The sequence below is a fragment of the Cyanistes caeruleus genome, unplaced genomic scaffold, assembly GCF_971803275.1.
Source record: "Cyanistes caeruleus unplaced genomic scaffold, bCyaCae1.hap1.1 HAP1_SCAFFOLD_131, whole genome shotgun sequence".
Classification (NCBI taxonomy): Eukaryota; Metazoa; Chordata; class Aves; order Passeriformes; family Paridae; genus Cyanistes; species Cyanistes caeruleus.
In genome coordinates, this window is record NW_028255928.1 from 270,647 (window position 1) to 291,419 (window position 20,773).

General features: G+C 51.1%; 1 protein-coding gene and 2 long non-coding RNA genes across 3 annotated transcripts; all 3 read left to right on the forward strand.

The window, feature by feature from the left end:
* The first annotated feature begins 5,995 nt into the window (after positions 1–5,995).
* On the forward strand, positions 5,996–6,962 carry LOC147646027 (uncharacterized). Its single transcript, XR_015282010.1, has 3 exons — positions 5,996–6,238; positions 6,430–6,571; positions 6,904–6,962. It is a non-coding gene; the product is annotated as an uncharacterized LOC147646027 (long non-coding RNA).
* Positions 6,963–7,630: 668 nt separating this feature from the next.
* On the forward strand, positions 7,631–8,429 carry LOC147646028 (uncharacterized). Its single transcript, XR_015282009.1, has 3 exons — positions 7,631–7,770; positions 8,028–8,175; positions 8,384–8,429. It is a non-coding gene; the product is annotated as an uncharacterized LOC147646028 (long non-coding RNA).
* A 10-nt stretch (positions 8,430–8,439) lies between these two features.
* On the forward strand, positions 8,440–10,201 carry LOC147646029 (maestro heat-like repeat-containing protein family member 7). The gene is made up of 5 exons (XM_086874007.1): positions 8,440–8,571; positions 8,654–8,791; positions 9,060–9,174; positions 9,347–9,484; positions 10,079–10,201. Exons 2-5 carry the CDS (start codon positions 8,670–8,672, stop codon positions 10,112–10,114), a joined length of 411 nt encoding a protein of 136 aa, XP_086730133.1. The 5' UTR covers positions 8,440–8,571; positions 8,654–8,669; the 3' UTR covers positions 10,115–10,201.
* The last annotated feature ends 10,572 nt before the right edge of the window (positions 10,202–20,773 follow it).

Consider the following 20,773-nt stretch of genomic DNA (forward strand, 5'->3'; position numbering starts at 1 on the left):
TTAAACACCTTATATCCTCCCATTCCCAGCTAATTTAAAATTTCAATTGTTACCTTTATGCAGATTGTTTTCTCTTCTGTAGTTGTCAGTGTATCATCAACATACTGTAACAGCAAGTATTGTTTTCTGGTACTTGCCCATTCTTGGTCCAAATCTCCAGCTCCTTTGCCAGCTGGCTTCCAAATAGGGTTGGACTGTTCTTGTATCTTTGTGGGAGTTGTGTTCAGGTGAGCTTTCCTTCCATTTTCTGGATTTTCCATTCAGAGGCAAACAGTTTCTTACTTTCTTTGTCAAGGGGTATGCAGAAAAAGGCATCTTTAAATCAATTACAGTAAACCATTTCTATTTCTCTTTTACGGATGTTAACAGTGTGTAAGGATTAGCTACCACTGGGTAAATATCTTCAGTTATTCTATTATTGCTCTCAAATCCTGTACTAGTCTGTATTGGTCAATACAAAATTTGGGCTCTAGTGTTAACCACAGAAGTAATAGGTGCATGTTTAGGACCCACTATTGCTGTAATCAGTATGTCTCCAGTTTTGTTATTTCTAGTGAGCATTTTAAATAAAACTAACTTCCACCTCTCTGCTCACCCATGAGAGGCAGAGTTACCAGTTTCCCTGATTCTGAGGCTGTTTGGGCTCCACTCCCAGAAGCTGAGAAGGAGACTGCTTTGGCTGACAGCCCAGAGCCTGTGGAGGTGTGCTGGGTCATACAATGGGGCATTGGATACAGTGAACCTGGGACAGTGCCAGTTAGAGACTGCTTTACTCAACTTTTAAGTGATAAGCCACTCATTATGTTTTGGAGACCCCTTTCTTTATTTCTAGTGACCACTAACACTGGCAATTTGTTTTCTCTCTTTTTTGGGTTTTCATTAAGAGAACCAATGTATCTATCACCCTTTGCTTTCTCTGATTTTTCCTTCTGGGATTTTTACAGGTCCATAATTTCAGTTTTCACAGGTAACAGCATTGGTGATTCATAACTAACAATTAATTTTCTTTTGTGTATCATTTGTAAGCAGACAGCTTTCTAAATATTTTTCAGTAGTTGGTTGGGGGTACAAACTATAGCAGTCAAGTCCCCCCTTTCCAAGGGGTTAAGCCCCTCGGCCCAATAAGCTGTGTGCTGAGTTAGGGACTATGGGCTATGTCTGTCTCCTGCTATTAAGACTTCATGTCCCCAGTGCCCACTGGATTCCTGTTCCCTCAACCAAATTTGATCACCTCCAGTGAGACACTTGGAATACGTATTCTGTCTCTGACTCGTGGAGACACCCATACTCCCTTTTTCTTTTCTCTTTTTTTTTTTTTTCCCTATTTTTATTTCTATTTTAGTAGTTATATGCAGACCAAGATCCTTATCATTGATATAATTATATTCTATTATAATGTAGTATTAATAGTATATTATATTCTAATATAATATTTTATATAATATATTATAAAATTATATTATAAAATTATATTATCTAATTAAAAATTATATTTTTAATTAGAGGTTTCAAACTAGGACAGCAGTGTTCCCCACAATTTTATCCAAGTTAGCTCTTTTTGAGGGTAAATTTGATTAATGAGAAGGGTTTCCCTCTCTTGTTTCATTTTTGTCCAGTTTAAATTTTGTTTCATGTTGTAAAGAACATACTCTATCAATCACATTTTCCAAATCAAACCAATTACTGAGCACCAACTTTTCCCTCCTGGAGAAGGTCTGGCATTGTGTTTTGCTAACAGAGCATAACATGCATAAAATGCAGTTTTAACTTTTGCACTGCTGTTTTCAGTCATTTTTACAAAAAGAAAAACCACTACAGGGAGGTATAAACTTAAACTATACACACACACAACTTTTGCTTCCCTGTATGGGTAAAAAGACCAAATCTGCTTGGAAGGCACTCCTTCAGTGTAAAATTCTGTTTGTCTCTTTGCTACACCAAGCACTCAAAATTCATACACACAACAACAAAAACAATCCAGCCCTTTTGCACTAAGACATCTTTTGTGAAATTCTGCAGACAGATCCCTCAAGTGAGTGTGGGGTGCTTTTCACCTCGGCGTGTGCAGTTTGTGGGAAATCCGAATCGCCCCCCTTGCTTTCCAGTCACCGCTCACTCTTTTGGGAGTGTCGGGCTGGGTGCGGCTGGAGCAAAACGTCTTTCCCTTAATACAGACTGCACAACAAACCTGCAGCCCCTTCTGTCTGTCAGAAATCCTGTCCATGATACCAATTTAGATGTCATGATTTGCTAATGCAAGTGGGGCTCATGAGAGGTTCGTTTGATCTCAGAGTGCAGAAGGACACAAAGGGATTTCAGTTTAAATCACAACAACAATAATGCACCTTGATTTTAGTGCCAACAACAAGGGTTATGCGATAGAGGAGAGAGAGAGAGAGAAATAAGGAAAACAAAGTAAAGAAAGAGAGAAGAGATTATAGCTACCAACAGACGAGACGGAGTTGCTGGGGTCTTTTTCTGTGGGAGATCTGGCCGAAATTATCTTAGTCTTATGTAATTCTTCCCCAAAGTGACCTTGTTTCCAATGTGCTAATAAGCACCCCAAAGGAGAAGTACCTGGTACGGGAGCATAGCAAAACCCTTCTCCATATTATAACTATAATATACCACAAATGCCGAACCTGCGACGCTTTCGCAGTCGTCTGACGGACGGTGCCTAGGCTTTACCAAGAGGAATTCCTTTAGCCCAACCATGCACAGCTTTCACCGCGTCTAACTGGCAGGCACCAAAACCAAAGTAAAGCGCCTTACCTCTCTCAGAGGGACGTTGTGAGCAGCGCAGACGGTCGCGGCTGATGGGCTCCCCGAGAACCCCTCGGTGCCGGCTGGAGCGTGATCGGGTCGCGAGTTCGCTCAGCAGCACTCACAAGGTCCCATCTGGGTCGCCAAAATGTTCAGGAACACACATAACCACGAATGGTTATATGAAGGTGCTTTATTTAAAGAGCTCTGGGCGTCAGGGGTACACATACCCAAATCTGACCCCATTTGGGTTTTCGAGTTGAACATATTTTATACTCTATTGTTATGCAACTTACATATTAATTATTAAACTTACATTGTTCTATTGTATACATTGTTTTTACCCAAGCATGGATTTCTCATTATCCCCCCTTAGCCCCTAAACATTGTTCCTCATGTTCTCTAAACAATAATTATATCTAATCACATCTAACAATTGTATCATTTATCATCTACTGATTACACAAGTGCAGCTTGACCTGGTCTTTAGCAAGCACAAGGCCTAACATTTCCAGGGCCTGCTTTTCCCAGGGGTTTCCAAACCTAACTTTCTTTCTAAGTCCCCAAATTTTCTAAGATTTTAATGCCTTTTACTATCAGCAGAAACAGCAGGGGCTGGGCAGGCCTGGAAGGAGAAAGAAGGTGGAGGGGGGGATTGTTTTGGGTGTCCCCTGGCTGTCACCTGTGTAATGCCCTGGCAACAGCAGCAGCTGCTGGGCTCCCACAAGCAGCCATGAGATGCTCCCTTTCAAAGGGGGTTGGGGTCCTGGTTTTCCCCTGAGCACCCAAGCACATGGTGAGGATCCCTCCCAGAGTGATTGGGTATTGAAAGGACCCAGTTACATGGCTACACTTGTGAGCAGAGGCTCACCCACAGTAAACAGACACAGTGATGGAAAAGTTGTGCAATAGCAGTGGTTCCTCGGGGCAGCAGCAGTCCAACACCAAAACCTCAACCATTTGCCCTTTGAGCCGTGTCCCCCAGCTAAGAGACAGCCACAACCCCACCACCTGTCCCTCCTCCCCCAGGCATGACTCCCAAATGCTCCTTTCCCTTGGCTGACTCCTTAGTGTGGGATGTAAGAGGTCCCAGCCACGTCTTGTTTCTTCATGACCTGTATTTTGCCCCTGGACAACCACTCCCTTCACAGAGTCTTTCTTCCAGATGGGAAACAATTCCCTAAAGAATCCAAACCAAAAGAAGTGCCTCTACTTTGCTGTATTGAGATAAAATTAAATGCTAAAAAATAGCTAAAATATAGAATAAGAAAAAAATTTCTTAGCTTGTAATGGCCCAGCTCCTTATCAAATTCAGGGATCACTAAATTTCTAGCTAAATATGATGTAACTCATTTTCAACATGTAAACAAGACAGCCAGTCCTGTCCTGCTGGGTCCCAGCAGTGCCTCGCAGCAGTCCTGCATCCATGTCAGGATGCTGGCCAACACAGAGCTGTCCTGGAAACTAAGGCAGCTGACTTGAAGTTTGTGCAGGTACCCAAAGGTCAAACCCAGCGCTGTTCCCTCAGGATTTAGCAGTCCTGAGTGATCTCCCCTGATGTCACCCACTCCTTGTGGCACCAGTTGCTTTCCTGTGGAATGTTCTAGCTGCCCCAAGAGTAAAGAGGGAGCTGGAGAAAGAGCTTGCCAGGCTGCTCTCCATCCTTTCCCAGCAATCCTGGTTAGGGGGAGAAGTCCAAGCTGGCTCAAATGTGTAAATGTAACAGCTGTGCACAGGAAGGGTCAGTGGGAAGGATGATCCAGGAACCAGTGGCCTGGCAGCCTGAGCTTGCTACTGTGGAAGGCCTTGGGGCAGATCCTGCTGAGTGCCATCCCATGGCATGTGCAAGGAACCAGGGGGTCTGCTGGAGGGTGGGAAAGCTCTGTGGTGGGATGGGAACAGTTGAGGGTCCTGGTGGGGTGTTGAGGAGTTCTGTGAGCATGTTTTGGGGCTGTTTGTGTTGGTGGGTGTGTTGGGGAAGGAGTTGTGTGTAAGTGAGAGGTCTAGGCTGGAATTTGAGTCAGTTTGACGGGAGCATCCATGGTTTGGCTCAGCTTTGGTTATGGAGGACATAAGGAATATCTGTGACTTTTCCTGTTAGTGGTCCTGCTTCTCATGCAAAAAAAGAAGAGGGGAGAGCTGTAATTTACTGGCCACCTAGATATCTGTACCAGGGGGAGGATTAGCCTTTTTGCAATCTACTCAATCGTTTGGACTACTTTTGTAATACTGAGTGAACTTTCATTCCTTGAGAGCTTTAATTTTTCAGAGAATTAGGATATTATCATCCCTCCATAGAAAAGCAAAGGTTTGCAAACGAAAGAATGGCCTTTTTTTAGCCTCTGTGTAGTGCTTTATTTTGTAAAATGACTCTCAATGGATGATGTTAAGGCAAAGGACTTGCTGCTTTGAGATGGGAAGCAAACTTGAAACTCTTTCACATTCTCTGGCCATTCGAATTAATTGGTGAAGTCTGCAACTTGTAGGAAATTCTTGAGTTGAGCAATGGGGAAGCTCTCATGAATTGAGGATTCTTAAATGCCAGATCCTTCTGTGCCTTCCCCACAAAGATGTTTTATAGCTGCAGGGAATGACATCAATGGGAAAATAATTCCCACATGTAATTAATCTGACCAAGACTAAGCTTTGCCAGCAGTAGCTACAGGAGCTCCTGCCAACAGCCCCTGCAGGAAGGAGGCCAGCCCCCAATGCACGTGGGCTTTGGCTGCCCTCTGGCACAGAAGCCCCCCAGGGGCACAGGGCTCTGGGGCAGGAGAAGGGCACCAGCACTGCCAGGGCTTGGCTGGGGTGGCAGGTCTGCCTCAGTGGGGGACTCTGCCACACCTGCTGATTTCAGTGCTGCCAGGCCCCTGTGCAGATTCTGTGCAAGGCCCCGTGCCCTTCCTGCTGCGGCTGCGTCGGCAGCCCTGGGGGCTCCTTCTGCTGCCCTGAGCCTGCAGAGCAGGGCAGCATTTGCTGATGGTTTGAGGCGTTCCTAAAGATCCTGTTGGGCTGTCTAAGACACTTTGGGCAAGGGATTCCTTCCAACCTGGGCCACTTTGGGGGGGATGGGGGCAGCCCAAGGGCAGGTGGCAGTGTGTGCAAGGGCCCTTTGTGACATATGGTCACCATGGGATGGAAATGGACAGGGTGTCAGAGGGCCCTTTGTGACATGTGGTGGCATAGGAGCTGGCGGTGACAGGGCCATGCCACAGTGCCCAGTGCACGCGACGGGACAGGACGCGGCAGAGCGGTGCTGTGAGGAGCCCCCGCACAGCGCACTCGTTTGTGTCTGACCCGGAGCTTTTCCAAGTCTTTACTTGTACAGGTGACCTCGTGGCAAGACTGCGGGCCTTGGTGGCCCGTGGCTTTCCCAAGGCTTTTCTTTTGCAGGTGTCTGCCAGGCCAGACTGCGAGACTTGTAACCTGAAGCTTTTCTGAGGCATCTCCCATTCTCCCGGCCTCTGCCCTCAAGGTGAGACTGTGGGACTTAGTAAGCACAATCATTTACAAGGAGTCTCCAGTCATTGTGGCAGGAGCCCTCAACACCAGACTGCAGGACTTGCTGTCCTGTAGGCTTCCTGAGGCTTCTCTGTCACAGGTGCCTAAAAGGCACAAATGGACAACTTGTTGACTCAGAGATTTCCCAAGGCATCTCTCTTTAAGGTGCCTTCAAGGCAAGATTGTGTCATGGCGGGCAGATTCCTCAGGCTGTTCAAGGTGTTCAGGGGGAAAAGAAAGAAAGAACCTGGAGCTGCCCCAGCACAACAGCCGGAAGAGCTGGAGCAGTTCCAGCCACTGCAGGATGGTGAGTGGCAGAACTGGGCCACAGGGCTGATGGCTGCAGTCAGCTGGGCCCTGCCCCATCCCATCCCATCCCATCCCATCCCATCCCATCCCATCCCATCCCATCCCGTCCCGTCCCGTCCCGTCCCGTCCCGTCCCGTCCCGTCCCGTCCCGTCCCGTCCGCTATGGACATGCCCAAGGACAGGACACAAGAGGGATTGGGGCTGACCCCGGCACTGGCTGTGCTCCATACCCTGAGCCATCCCAGGGCTGTCCCTGCCTGGGGAGTGCAGGGCTGGGCTGTGTTCTCCGGCCTCTCCTGCAGCCCCTCAGCTCTGGCTGCTCTTTGCCAGATGCAGCCATGGACCAGACACAAGAGCAGGAGCCTGCCCGTGGCCGCTTCCACAGAGCAGCGCAGGCACCTGCAGCCATCCCCACCTGGGCTGGGCCTGCTGGCACTGCTCAGCCCAGCAGTGGAGCTTGGAGCACTCCATGGAACATGCCTCTCTCCCCTGTCCTTTGTTCTCCTTGCACAGAGGTTCCGCAAATTCCTGCGCATTCGGCATAGAAAGATCAGCCCCATAGGAACTGAGGGCACAGCTGAGCCTGACTCCGGGCTGACCGAGCTCCAGGCAGAGCCTGATGTCAGCCCAGATTCAGCTGAGCACTCACAAGAGTCTGACGCTGCAGTGGAGTTTGACAGGGCAAAGGCTGACATGGCAGGGACTGAGGGCATTCAAAATGATGACACCAGAGAGACTCAGGGCATCGCAAAGGCCAACAGGACACCCACTCCCACTATAAGCCAAGAGCTCATATGGGATTATTTCAAGGACCCTCGTGTTTCTTCTGACGTTGAGAAGAGAGCTGCTTCTTCTGAGCAGCAGGTACCCAGTCAGGTACTGGAACTGGAGGTCTCCCACGATACTGTTCCCCCTCACGCCACATCCACAGGGCCCCCTCAGCCTTTGAGGCCAGCAGAGCATGACAGGAAGGGAAGCACTTCTTGGGGGAAGCTGGGGAAGTTGCTGCCTTGGACAGCACTCCATGTCTTCCCCATGCCTCCTCCAGGTGCCAGCTATTGTAAGGAACATTCACCAGAGTCTGGTGTCCTGTGTCACTGTGGATGTCAGGCAGCAAATTGACATTATAAGGCTGGCTGAAGAACACCCTGCTGATGTGGTGCTGACCCTCCTGCGCTGTGCCCCATCGTGTGACAGGTATGGGGCCCACGTGCCTTGAGAGCTCAGGGCTCACCAGCCTTTAGGGCCCATGGCCCTGCACAGCCTGTCCAATGGGCTCTGCCCAACAGGCAGAGAGGTCCAGGAGCCTCAGGCCCCTCTGTGTCCTGATGCTGCTGCCAGTGCTCCCTCCCTGCCCCTCAGGGCACCAGGGCTCTGTCACCTGGGTCCCCACAGCTACACAGGGCATGGCTCTGTGACTGAGACACCCCTGACACAGAGCTCTGATCCCACAGAGCTGCTGAAATGATGTGGAGAGCCATAGGCTCGTCGGGACCAACAGTAGAGAAAGTGCTGCCAACACTGCTCTGTGTGATGGAGGATTGGCCTCTGCGCAGCATCTGCACCTCTGATGGAGACAACAAGGATGTTTTTGCTCTGGCTGTGAGTTCCTGGAGCTGGCATTTGATCACCCAGACGTTGCTTCTCCAGCAGCTCTCCATCCTCTCCCTGCTTCAGTTCCTGAGCTGAAACCTGGGCTAGGGGCAGGCTCAGGGGGCACCAGGCCTGCTGCTCCCCCTGTGTCTCCCCTCGGGCCCTGCCCCATGGACACCTCGGCACTGAACGCTGTCTTTGGGTGCTTCTTTTGCAGGCAACTCTGGTGCTCTGGCTGATTATCCAAGCGCCTGAGTGCCACGAGGCGATCCTTTATTCCGCCCGCCTGTTTCTGGCTCTGCTGTTCCATGTTGTCATCACCACCCAGCAGACGCCACCAGTGGAAGTTGACAGCTTCTGGAGAGCATGCCGGGAGGAATACTGCCTTCCCAGAAAACCCAACAGGTCCCAGTCCTCCTGTCCTTCCAATGCCTTTGTGACCAGCACCAGTGCACCCAATGTGACCTGGGCTTTGCTCTGCACACAGGTTTGCAGTGCAGGCCATGAAGGCTCTGCTTTTCCGACTGCGGTGTGAGAGTGTGGTCATGGAAATGCGATGCAAGTGTGGCTGGGACACGCTGCTCTGTGCTGACACCCAGCACTATGCCGTGGGTCTGCTGGCCAGGTGAGACCCCCTTCTCCCCACTGCCTCTGAAATTGTGCCCTGTGCGTGGGGTGCCTCACACAGTCCCTGTGGTTCTGCGACAGAGGGCCTTGTCACTGAGGGATGGCCAAGCAGAGTGGAAAATGCTGGCTGAGGGTGCCCAGAAGGTGCCTCCCCCCAAAGCACCCCCATCCCCTCCAGTGTGGTGAGGAAAGACCGGATCTCTGTGAATCAGTCCCGGTCTCTTGCCCCTCCAACTCAGGGTCTTGGTGCCTTTTCCCTCTGACAGGGAGATGCACGGTGCCTCCCTCTCTTTGTGTTCTGGGATTGCACTCCGCCTGCTCCGGCTGCTCAGCAGAGAGGAGCCACCCTGGGATCTGTCCTTCCTGGCATTCTTTGTGGAGGTGAGCCTGATGGCCAGCACTACCTCGCTGAGCTGCCTGCCAGCCCTGTCCCCTTGCATAGCCACAGCTGCCTGGGACGGTGCCCGCGCCCTGTGCTGCTGCCTGGGCCCAGCCCTGCCCAGTTCTGGCTTCCTGCCAGCCGGCTCCCCTGTCACTGCCCTGTGCCTTTCAGGTCCTGGATTGCCTGGACTTGCGTAAATGTGGTGACAGTGTCCTGGAGATGATGTCAAAGCACCTGCAGAGCGAGTGCAGGCAGAGGCGTCGCCTGGCATTCAGAGGCCTCATGGTGCTCAGCAAATTTCCTTCGATGGTGAGAATGGGGCAGCAGCTGAAGCTGTGCTGGGCAAAGAAGTCCCTTGGGCTGGCTGGGCTTCAGGAGCTGAGGCAGCTGCTCCCAGCTCTCCTGCCTCACCTGCCTGAGTGCTTTGGGACAGCCCTTTGGCCTCTGGGCCTGGCAGCAGCAGGGTGGAGTTGCACTGCACCATGGGGTGACTTTACTTTTAAGATATGTTCAGGAGCTGTGAGGAAGTTGAAGCTGTGAGAGGCTGATGGGAGTTTTTCCTCTGACCAATTATTGGTCATTTCTGAGAATTGGTGGTGGTTTTAACCACTGAGAAGTGAGATCAACTTGTGAACACTATCTTAAAATGTAAAGCCAGGGTTCTTTTGTTCTCTTTGGTTTCTGGCTTCTGACGAGGTAACAGGGCTCTGTCTCGGTTTCCCCACCCCACTCCAGGCTGGACAAGGCCACAGAGGGTGGGGAGGGGGGAAACGGAGCCGGCCTGGCTTGGTTTGCAGTTTCTGCTGCTGAACTGAAACCTGACACCATGAACATCTGCAGCTTTCCAAGACTTTAACTATTTTACTACTTGGATGAAACTTACAGATTACTCCTTTTTTCCAGAGAGAGAGAAGGAGGAGAAAGAGAGAGATAACATGAAGAAGACATCATAAAACCCTCAAAGACAGTGAAGAAAAGAGTTAAGTTTTAGATGAGGAAGAGAGAATAAAGAGATGCTATAATTAAGCTGAAATATTTTTCTATTAAAGCTATGGAGATGGACAATAGCGTTCTGAAAAAGAGCTCCTTTAATTCAGAGTATATTGGAAGGAATAGAGTGGTTCAAAGTGTGGATTTTGAGTAAAAGGTGGAGTAATTGTGATACAGTGAGGTGCTGGAACAGAGGGGAGAAGTAATAGTTGAAGATTTGGGGCCTTGAGAGGCAAAGAGAAAAACTTCTGTTTCCAGGGAGGCTCACAGAGACAGATGAAGAGAACTTTTGCCTTTGAATCCTTAAAAATGACATCCCTAGACTCATTTGACCCATAACACACCTCAGAGTGATGTGAAATGGGAGGAGTGAACTGATGACAGATTTCCAGGCAGCTGACATCAGAGAAATAGAAAGCTATAACAGAAATAGTTTTCTTGTGAGAAACTCCATAGATTAGCAGAAGAAGACTTCTGTTTCTCTACAAAGACTGATGAAAAGACTCTAACAGAAATTTGGACTGTTTTAGACACCAAAGTTCCAAGATTTTTTGTCTCTATGTTGTCATGTGAACAAGGGAATGGTTGGGTAGTGAGGGAAAAAAGGGTTTTCTGGAGGTTATTCTAGTTTTCTTATTCTTGTAGTTTTGTTAATAAACTTCCTTTATTTCCTTTTAAGTTTTAAGCCTGTTTTGCTCTTGCTCTAACCCATATCTCACAGCAAGAAATAAGGAAGTTTTCTAGTAATTTTTTAGTTACTGCTTTAAAACCACGACAATGTGAGAGAACAATTCCTCTTCTTGGTTTAAGACCAAAACTGCAACATTTAAAGTTGTTTTATTAAGCCGTGGAGACAGAGAGAAGACTGTGGACTAAGGCAATGGCTGAGGTTGCTGTATCTTAATGAAGAGCTGTCAGTACCAAGTTGTTACTCAATTGTTTGCTGCTTTGGGCAGATATTCAAAAGATAGACAACTTCTGACAAGCAGTAATCCTTTCCTTATACCCCAAGTATTTGGATGCTTCAGCACATTTATCACAGCTGCCAAAACTGGATTCACAACCTGTGGGTTTCAAAAGGAGAGCGAGATTTTGCCTGTTCTTGCTTTGGGAAAAGGGGAAAATATTCTCATTCCTTCTTCTCTTTCTTTGCCTACATCTTTTTCACCGACTTTTGACTGGACTCAGCTCAGTGATAAACCATCCACAGGAGCAGCCAGGGCTCCTTGTGGCTCTTTCCTAGTGAGGAAGCTGTGCTGAAGCTGCACCTCCTGTAAAATGCACTCAGCATTTTACATACTGAGCTTTCCTATCAGCCTCCCACATCTCAGCCATTCCGTGCTGGGAAATGACAGACAGGGCTGCAGAGTGATGGGGGGAGGAGGGGAGAGGAGACAGTGCTTCGTTTAATTATCCCACTTCAGCCTGATTGCTGCAGTGGTATCTTAAAAGTGAAAAGATTTGGAAACTAGATTTCTGGTAATTAGCATTGAGAATATTGTAATGCCAGCAGCCAGCCTCTTTCACCGAGGATTTACTTCTCTGGGATGAAATTGCCAGGCTCTCACATCCTCTGATCTCCTCAGAGAACCAGCTCTCACACGTGCTGGCAGACAGCATCTCTGGGCTCAGGATCAGGGGCAGGTAGCAAAGAGGGGACTCTGTCTGTCAGGGCTGGGGAAGATCCATCTCGTCCTTCAGGAGGGAGCCCACGCTGCCAGTGCTACAGCAGAGTGTTTGCAGGCACTGCTGTCACCACATCCTGATGTGAAACTGCTGCCATTTACTGCCCTGGCTGAGGCTGGGGTCCAGCACACATAATAAGAGAGGAGCTTTAAGCAAGTAGTCAAGAGTGAAGGGAGTGTGAGTGTCAGATATTGATGATCCAGCGTGCCCAGTCTGCAGCTGCACTACTGGGGGAAACCGAAAGAAAGTATCACAAAAGCAGCAGGCATCACAGATTGCCTTTCACTCTTTCCTGGACAAAAGATAGATTTAGGTAATAATTCACCTAATAATAGATTAGGTAATAAAGAATTAGGCTGTATGAACCTTCCTGAGGAGCTGTGCTTGTAACACAGGCAATGGTAAAATATCAGCAAAAGCTGCAGCACACTCAGGCAGCAGACACTGTCTGAGACAGAGCAGAACAAACCATTTGGATCCCCAAAATGACTGCTCACATGAGACCACAACCTCCTGATCACTGCCTAGGTTTGTACCCATTTGGGGGGATATTTTGGAATATATCTTGGCACAAGCAAGCATGTGCATCAAAACCAAGGAGTTTGCCAAAGAGAAATAGAGGAAACTTGCTACCCACCAGCTGTGATCCTGGCCAGGAGCTTGGGCAATAGCACATAAACACCTGTTTTCATTTGCTGAGTGGTGCTGTGACACAGGGGTGAGCAGTGACATGAAGCTTTTCATCTGGCCGTGATCTGCTTTCAAAGCTCTGTAAACAGCTCTTAGCTGAAAATATCATCTAACTTTTTTTTTTTTTTTCCCCTTTGTTGCACGCAGTTCATCCTCAGAGGAAGAAGAGCCCCTGTGCTCATCTGGGCTTGGGAACAGCAGCTCCCTTGAACACAGCAGGCATTCAACCTGAGGCTGAGCAGGTTCAGGCACTGAGCCACGAAGCTGTAAGTGTGCAGGCTTGCCTTGCATAAAGAGGGAATTGTGAGTTGTTAACTGAGGGAGAGAGCTGCTAGTTGGAAATAAGAGAAAATGCATTAATAGAAATTTAATTTAAGAAAAATAAAAAAATAGCAGACCAGCCTAGTTAATTTCATAAGGATTCATGAGTAAAAAAGTAAGACCTTTAGTTAGGAAATAATTGCACACTTATGACCTGAGGCAACAGTCAAAACTTGCTGAAAACAAAATGGCACATGTCATTAAATTTAATAATGCTTAATTATAGAATCATAAATATTTGAGATTGGAAAGGCCCATCAAGTCACTTAAGTCCCCCTCCTTATCAATGCATTATCTTCCCTGTTGCACATATGCTACAGACTATTAGAACTCATTGTCAGGAGGATTTGCCTTAAATTCCGCAGTTTTCTCTTTCTTAATTTCATTCCGTTACTCCCTGATATGCCTGCTTGTTTCCTGCTAAGTAATTCCTTTCCTTCCCTAGGGTGTGTGTGTCAGTCAAACATCTGTAGATGGTTGAAATGCCTCTCCTTAGTTATCACTTAGCCAAACTAGACATATTGATTTAGTTCTTTTAATCTTCCTCATAGGTAAATCCCTCTAGTCCCTTAATTATTTTGTTGCTCTTTTCTGAACTCTGTCTTTCCAAACCCTTCTTGTAGTCATATTAAATGCAGTACCCTAGTTCTTGTCATCCAGAACCATGGAAAAATCAGGGGTGCTGTTGCATCTCTGTTGCAATGTGATGTGTCTGACCCACTATAATATTTTTTCCCCTGATCTATCATGCTGAGCACCATGCAAGGCTGGAGGTCAAGACAACCTCTGTTTTTAAAACTCTGCCCTGCAGCTATTCCTTACGGTGCTGTCAACAGGGAAGATATTTTGTCTTCTAAAACCTTACTTCTGATAGTTTTCCCATCTGAAAACTATCTGGGCCAGGGGCAGCACCCAGGGACCTGCCCTGCCTGGGGGAACCTATACCAGGATCTTATAACTAAGTGTCAGAAACAAGGGCACACACTCTGTATTCCAGACTCCAACATTTTATTCTTATTCTTGTTTTCCATGTTTTAAGTACTACTACGTCTTCATCTACTTCAGCTTCTACCTCTTCTTCCTAATATTCCTATTCTTATTCTTTATCTTTTTTTGGATTCTGGAGGGACTTATGCAGGTTTTAGTGGGGGGGGGGGGGTTGGGGTTTTTTTCTTTCCTACAACTACTTCCTAAACACAACTTTCTTTTCTTTTGTTAGAATCGTGTGTGTTGCAGTCCAGCAGGCCGCTGTCGTGTCCTGGGAGCAACACCTCCTGTCTGTGTCCATTCCTCATGGCCAAAGTGCCACAGGATCAGCATGGAGTCCTTTCCGGAGGAGAGGAAATGGCCTTGGAGTCCAGCAGGGAGGAGCTGGAGCCAGTGTCCCTGCAAAGGGCCAAGAGCCGTGTGGCTGTGGCCCTCGGGGACCCGGTGCAGGGGTGCCGCTGGCAGTGCCAGGCTGCCGCTGGGAGCCGATGACTTTCCAGGTGCCTTCCCGGCCGGACGATGGGCCGGGATGCGGCGCTGAGCCCCGGCAGCGAGGGTCCCCCTTTGGGTGCCACTTTGGGCTGCCGTGTGCCCTCAGGGAGCTGCCCCGGGGGTGCTGCAGAGCGGCCGGGGCCGACTCGGCCCACAGGGCCAGCGCAGGCCGGGGCAGCCCGTGCGGCTCCCTCGGGGCGCCGGGCAGGCCGCGGGGCAGCCGCCATCTGCAGCCCGGCACTGCTGGCAGCGGGCGCTGATCCTGTGGCTGTGCCGCCAGGCAGGGGCAGCGGAACAGCCCCTGCAGCCCCTGCAGCTCCCACAGTGCCTGCCTCAAGAGCGAGCAGCCTTTCCTGTGGGGAAGCGGCTGCCCAGGAGAAGAGACATCTTCCACCATGGCTTGGGCTGCCAGAGGGCCAGGCCCGGCACAGAGTTGCTCTTGCGGGCACAGCTCGGGCTCCTGGCACTCCACCCAAGCTTCTCGAGGGACAGGCAGCAGGATTTCCCCCTTGGGCTAAATCTGCCAGTCTCTGCTGCCTGGCCTCTTCTCCTTCCTCGTGCAGCTCCAGGATGCTCACCTCATCCCAGTCATCGTCCTCCCGCTGCCAGGCCTTGAGCTGGCTGCACAGGATGTCGCAGTATTCCCTGCTGTCCTGAGCCAGCTCTCCATCACTGTCATCATCCCAGCTGGACCTGGAGGATTTTCTCTTTGCTTTGCCTCCAGTCACCTCCTGGCCATCCTGGCACAGCTCTTGCTTGCGGCAAGCTTCCCAGTCCAAGAGTGCCCGGCGGCTCGTGCCTTCCCCTGGGGACAGCCGCTGCTCAGGAGATTCTTCCCAATCTGAGAATTCCTGACAGTGATCGCTGTCCGCCTGCCACGGCTCCTGCTCCCTGCACTCGCCCCACTCGGAGACAACTGGGGAGGGCTCTTGCTCCCTGCCCTCATCCCAGTCCCAGAAATGCCAGTAGCTCCCCCATACTTGGACCAGCTCTTGCTCAAGGCCTTCATCCCACTCAGAGAGCTCCTGGCAGCTCTGGGCTTCTCCTGGGGACAGCTGTGGCTCAGTGCAGGCTTCCCCTGGAGTCCCTTGCTGGAACTTGTTCATTTCTCCTCAGCAGAGCTCTGGCTCTTCCTCAGCGCAGGACTCCACGGCTCCTCTCCTCCCTCTGCTCGCCCTCTCAGCCTCCTCCTGCTGCTCCCTCAAGGCCTGGGCTCTCTGTGAGCCGGGCCAGGGCCTGGGGGGCTGGGACTTGGGCTTCGCCTTCTCCTCCTCCGTGCCTGCAGTCCTCTGGTGCACACAGGTACCTGGACACAGCCACTGTCCTGGGACTGACCCAGGCCCCACAAGCCCTTTATATACCCCCCAGCCGGGGCGGGGCTCTGCCATGTCACAATGGACTTTGGGCACCGCAAGGTCCCGCGTCACCACGGGTCCTGACACACCGTGCCTGTGTCACAAAGGCCACCCCGGCACCCCGTGCCTGTGTCACAAAGGGCACCCCGGCACCCCGTGCCTGTGTCACAAAGGCCACCCCGGCACCCCGTGCCTGTGTCACAAAGGCCACTCTGGCACCCCTTCAACAGCCCAAGGCACCAGGAGCGGCCTGGAGCAGCCCAGGCCTTGGGGGATTGCAGCCCCTTCTTCTGAGCCGCTCCTTCAAATGATCAGGAGTGGCTGGGGCCAAGTGAAGGTGCAAAAGGAGACCGTGTGTGTCTTCGTTTGAAAGACAGGGGCCTGCTAAGGGAGGCAGGAGGCTCCTTTGCAATGGAAAATGTAAACCCCCTCCCTCCCAATTATTATCCCTTTGAAAGGCACTCTCTGGCAAAGATAGGAGGACAGGAAGAACAGTTTGTGCTGCTTTTGCATGAATTGCTATTTGGTGAGCAGGGAAGAAGCCCCTCATGGAAATGATTTTACTGAGAGGAGCTGCTAAACGAGAGCTGCCCCTGTGCCAAGCAAAATCCAAGAGCTGGCTAGCTGTGGGAACTGACTACCTATTAAAGCATTTAAATAGCTGGATCCACCTCTGTGAGATTGACATTTTGCAGACAGGCAAGCCAGGGAAATCTCTCTCTTGCTTCCACCTTTGAGGAGGTACCCGGCTGCCGGTCGGGCCGGGCCCCGCTGCACTGCGGCCCTTGCAGTCGTGCTGACAGTGGCCACAACAATCCTTAAAGCTTCAGGGTCCCCTGACACCCGGGCAACCGAGGAGGAAATTAAAGGAGCGGGTTCGCTGGAGTCCCCAAAACCAACTGGAATAGGAAAATCAAGTAGGGATGAGGCCCATAAAGCCTGCACAGCACAGGAGCAAAGTGCAAAGACCAGGCCTAGGGGCAGACACAACAATATCTAGGGGAGGTGTGAGGGCGCAGTCTGAGGGCATGGGTCCAGACACAGACTGGGGTTAGAAAGATGCAAAATACTGTGACGAATTGCAACCAATCGGGGGAGAGACATGGGAAGATTCTAGAAACATAACTTTCAGTGGAGTGACTTGATGAACGTATGAATTGCCATCAAGCCTTTGGGAAGTGCTTCCCAAGGCTTGAACTCAAAGCCTGCTGCTTCAGGGCTGAAGTCTTTCTGGCCCTGTGTCCCAGAAGGGCTGAATCGCACAGGCTCGGCCTGGCGGGGCCGGGCTGGCCCCAGCAGTGACCGGGTGGGGACGGGAGGCTGTGGGACCCCGGCTGAGGCTGGGCCGGACCACGGCTGCTCACACCTTGCTGAGCCTAAGCCGTGCCCCGCTGCCGGCCCCCACTGAGCTGGAGTCCGCTGGGCTCCGGGAGGAGCTCCGGGTGGGTCCAGGCCCCCTCGGCCACGGCCTGTGCAGCACATGGTAATTGAAAGAAATTGGCCAGGAGACAAGACTCCTGTTTGATGCCTTTGTTAGGATTCAGCTCTTGGGGTTTGGGGGGCCCAAGGGGTTGTTTGCATCACGGCCATTCCCACACTGTCAGCTCCAAAGAGGAGACACAATTCAGCTTTGCAGCACACACTGCAGAGCTGGGGCTTCCATCCTCATGAGAGTAGCCAGTGACTTGTCGTCCTGGTTTGCTGTCTAGGGCTGTCAGTCCTTTCCAGTCCTCTTAGGTCATGGTGATGCAGGAAGATGGTTTCTAAGCAGGTTTAGGTGATGCGTCATAGCTTGCTCGAATATGTTTCCTTGTCCTTTTATTCCTCTGTTAGCTCGTTGTTTTGGTGTCCTGCATGCCTTAGTTTGCATTTTACTCGGTTACACAGCTTCCTGGGAGTTTCTTTGTTCTAGTGTGGCACAGTGACCATGGGAGTTGCCTCGTTCTGTGGCACACCTTTCTAATGGGTTGCTTTTGTTAGTTGGATTTAGCCCCCATGGGAGCAGCTCTGTTACAAGGCAGCAGGGAAGTAAGGGGAAAGGGTACAGGAATGTCTCATAAGAACCTTTAAAACACTTCAGAAAGTGGTAAGTAATTAACATTACTAATAACCATCGGAGCAAACAAGGGGTACAAGGTTTACAAATGGGATAAGAACATTAACTGTACATAACTAAACACAGTATTTTATCCGGGGTGGATTTCTTGAGAGATTTTATTCATGACATGTGCCTACAAGGATTCAGCACCTCTCTGAGCTGGGGGGAGAGGCCAGGGCTGCACAGGGGGGATGTTGTTGGCAGCTCCATGAGGACGCTCTGGGATGCTGCCCTGGGGTGTCCAGCGCAGTGGGGATGGATCAGCCCCTGCTCTGCTGCTCCTTCCCGTCTCCCCCAGGGACCTTGCTGAGCCCCAGCCATGCTGTTTGCCCCCAGCCTGCCCACGGCCACCCTGGGGCTGCTCACGGGGGTTTTCTGTGCTGAGCTTTGGCCTGGCCGTGTTCTTGAGAGAGCCTGGGCAAGGAGCCTGGAGCCCCCAGGCCCTGCCCTGAGGCGTCAGCGCTGCCCCAGCAGTGCCCATGGCCTGTCCCTGCTGCAGCCCCAGCACTGCCACCCCCAGGGCTGTGCCCGGCCCCAAGAGCACTCAGGCCCTGCAGCAACACCAGGGCCAGGAGGGCAGCGGGGCAGTGGCACGGGAGCAGCACTGGCAACACCAAGTGCTGCTGCTCCTGGGCACAGCTGCTGTGCCAGCACTGATCTGCCCCCAGCTCTGCACACAGACACTGCTGCTGCAGCTCCAGAGAAGGGAACAAAAGGGGCATCTCTGGAGAAAACTTTGCTGGGAGATTTTTTTAGTTCCTTTAAAGCCACCAAGAGCAAGCCCCTCATTGGCAGTGTGTGACCACAGGGAAGGTGAAAAGAGAAATAAAATGAGAAATGGCACAAACAAACAAACATTTTATTGAAGACAATATTAGAAAGTAAAATTAAGGAAAAAAACCTCCAAAATTAAAACAAGAAGTATCAAAGTTGACTTTTATTACAAGTGATTTACAGGAATTGGCCAGCAGTTTAATGTTTCTGAAACCATCCAGTCATCATTCTCCACACTGCAGCCTTGAGCTCTTGGTTCCTCAGGCTGTAGATGAGGGGGTTCAGGACTGGAGGCACCACCGAGTACAGAACTGACACCGCCAGATCCAGGGATGGGGAGGAGATAGAGGGGGGCTTCAGGTAGGCAAACGTGATAGTGCTGATGAACAGGGTGACCACAGCCAGGTGAGGGAGGCAGGTGGAAAAGGCTTTGTGCCGTCCCTGCTCAGAGGGGATCCTCAGCACAGCCCTGAAGATCTGCACATAGGAGAAAACAATAAACACAAAACAGCCAAAATACAGAAAAGCACAATGAGCCCAAGTTCTCTGAGATAGGATTTGGAGCAGGAGAGCTTGAGGATGTGTGGGATTTCACAGAAGAACTGGCCCAGGGCATTGCCCTGGCACAGGGGCAGGGAAAATGTATTGGCCGTGTGCAGCAGTGAATAGAGAAAGGCACTGGCCCAGGCAGCTGCTGCCATGTGGGCACAAGCTCTGCTGCCCAGGAGGGTCCCGTAGTGCAGGGGTTTGCAGATGGACACGTAGCGGTCGTAGCACATGATGGTCAGGAGGAAATACTCTGCTGAGATGAAGAACACAAAACAAAAGACCTGTGCAGCACATCCTGTGTAGGAGATGTGTCTGGTGTCCCAGAGGGAATTGTGCATGGCTTTGGGCACAGTGGTGCAGATGCAGCCCAGGTCAGTGAGGGCCAGGTTGAGCAGGAAGAAGAACATGGGGCTGTGCAGGTGGTGGCTGCAGGCTACGGCGCTGATGATGAGGCCGTTGCCCAGGAGGGCAGCCAGGGAGATGCCCAGGAGGAGGCAGAAGTGCAGGAGCTGCAGCTGCCGCGTGTCTGCCAATGCCAGCAGGAGGAAGTGGCTGCTGGAGCTGCTGTTGGACATTTGCTGTGGCTGCACCTGGGGACCTGTTCATGAAGAAAAAGAGCAGTGACAAATCAGGAGAGGCTGGGACTCACCCACCCTTGTTCCTGCTCTGGGAAAACTTCACCCAGGTCCCTGCCTGAGCTCCAGCTGTGCTGTCTGAGTGTGCCAAGAACAGACAGGCCCGTGCCTGGGGGCTCTCCAGGAGCCATCCCTGCCCTGCTGCCCTGGGTTTGTGGCCATGCAGGAGAGGGAAAAAGCTGGAAATTCAGGATTTGTCTGAGGAATCACTCCTAATGCAGGAAGGTTTGTTGCCATCTGCACACACTTCTAAAGTATAGCAGGAGTTGGTTTTACAAATTGTTTTCCTACGCACAAATCATTCCTGGTTCTCTGAGGTCAGAAATCCCCAGCATTTCTGCTGCACTCAGAATTTCCCACTGAGAGATGTGAGAGGCAAAGGATTCCCTGTGGCTTAGGGAAGGTGAGGGGCTGGATGGGCTTGTTCCCAACTCCCCTGGGTTTGCACCTTTGGCTGGAATCAGAGCACAGTCACACTCCTGTGTCACCCTGGCATAAACCAGGCCCTGCCCAGAGCAGAGGGATCCCTGAATGTCTCACCCTCTCTAAAGGTCTCTGGGCAAGGGCTCAGCACCCCCCTCTGCCAAGGACACTCATGGCTCCCTTGGCAGAGCCAACAGCATTTCCTCAGCGGTGGCATCTCTGCCCTTCCCCGTGGGACATTCAGGGAACTCTGAGAGGCTCTGGCACAGATTTGCAGCCAGGAGGGCAGCTCAGAGCTTGGAAGGACACAGCAAGGAGATCCCCAGGTGTGCCCATGATGGGATCTCAGGGAGGGGGCTCAGCTCATTCCCCTTTCCCATGGACTGCTTTGCCCACAGCCCCACAGGTCACAGGGAAGCTGGGACACCCCATTCCCATGGACACACCTGCCTGGCAGCAATCCCAAGGGCAGGGCCTGACTCAGCTGCTGCAGATGCCAGAGGCTCCCTGAGAGCCCCAGATACCAATGACAATATCAGAGCAGTGCATTTAGGCTGTTTAGGAGCCTCCCAGCAGAGAGACTGAGCACCCAAACTTA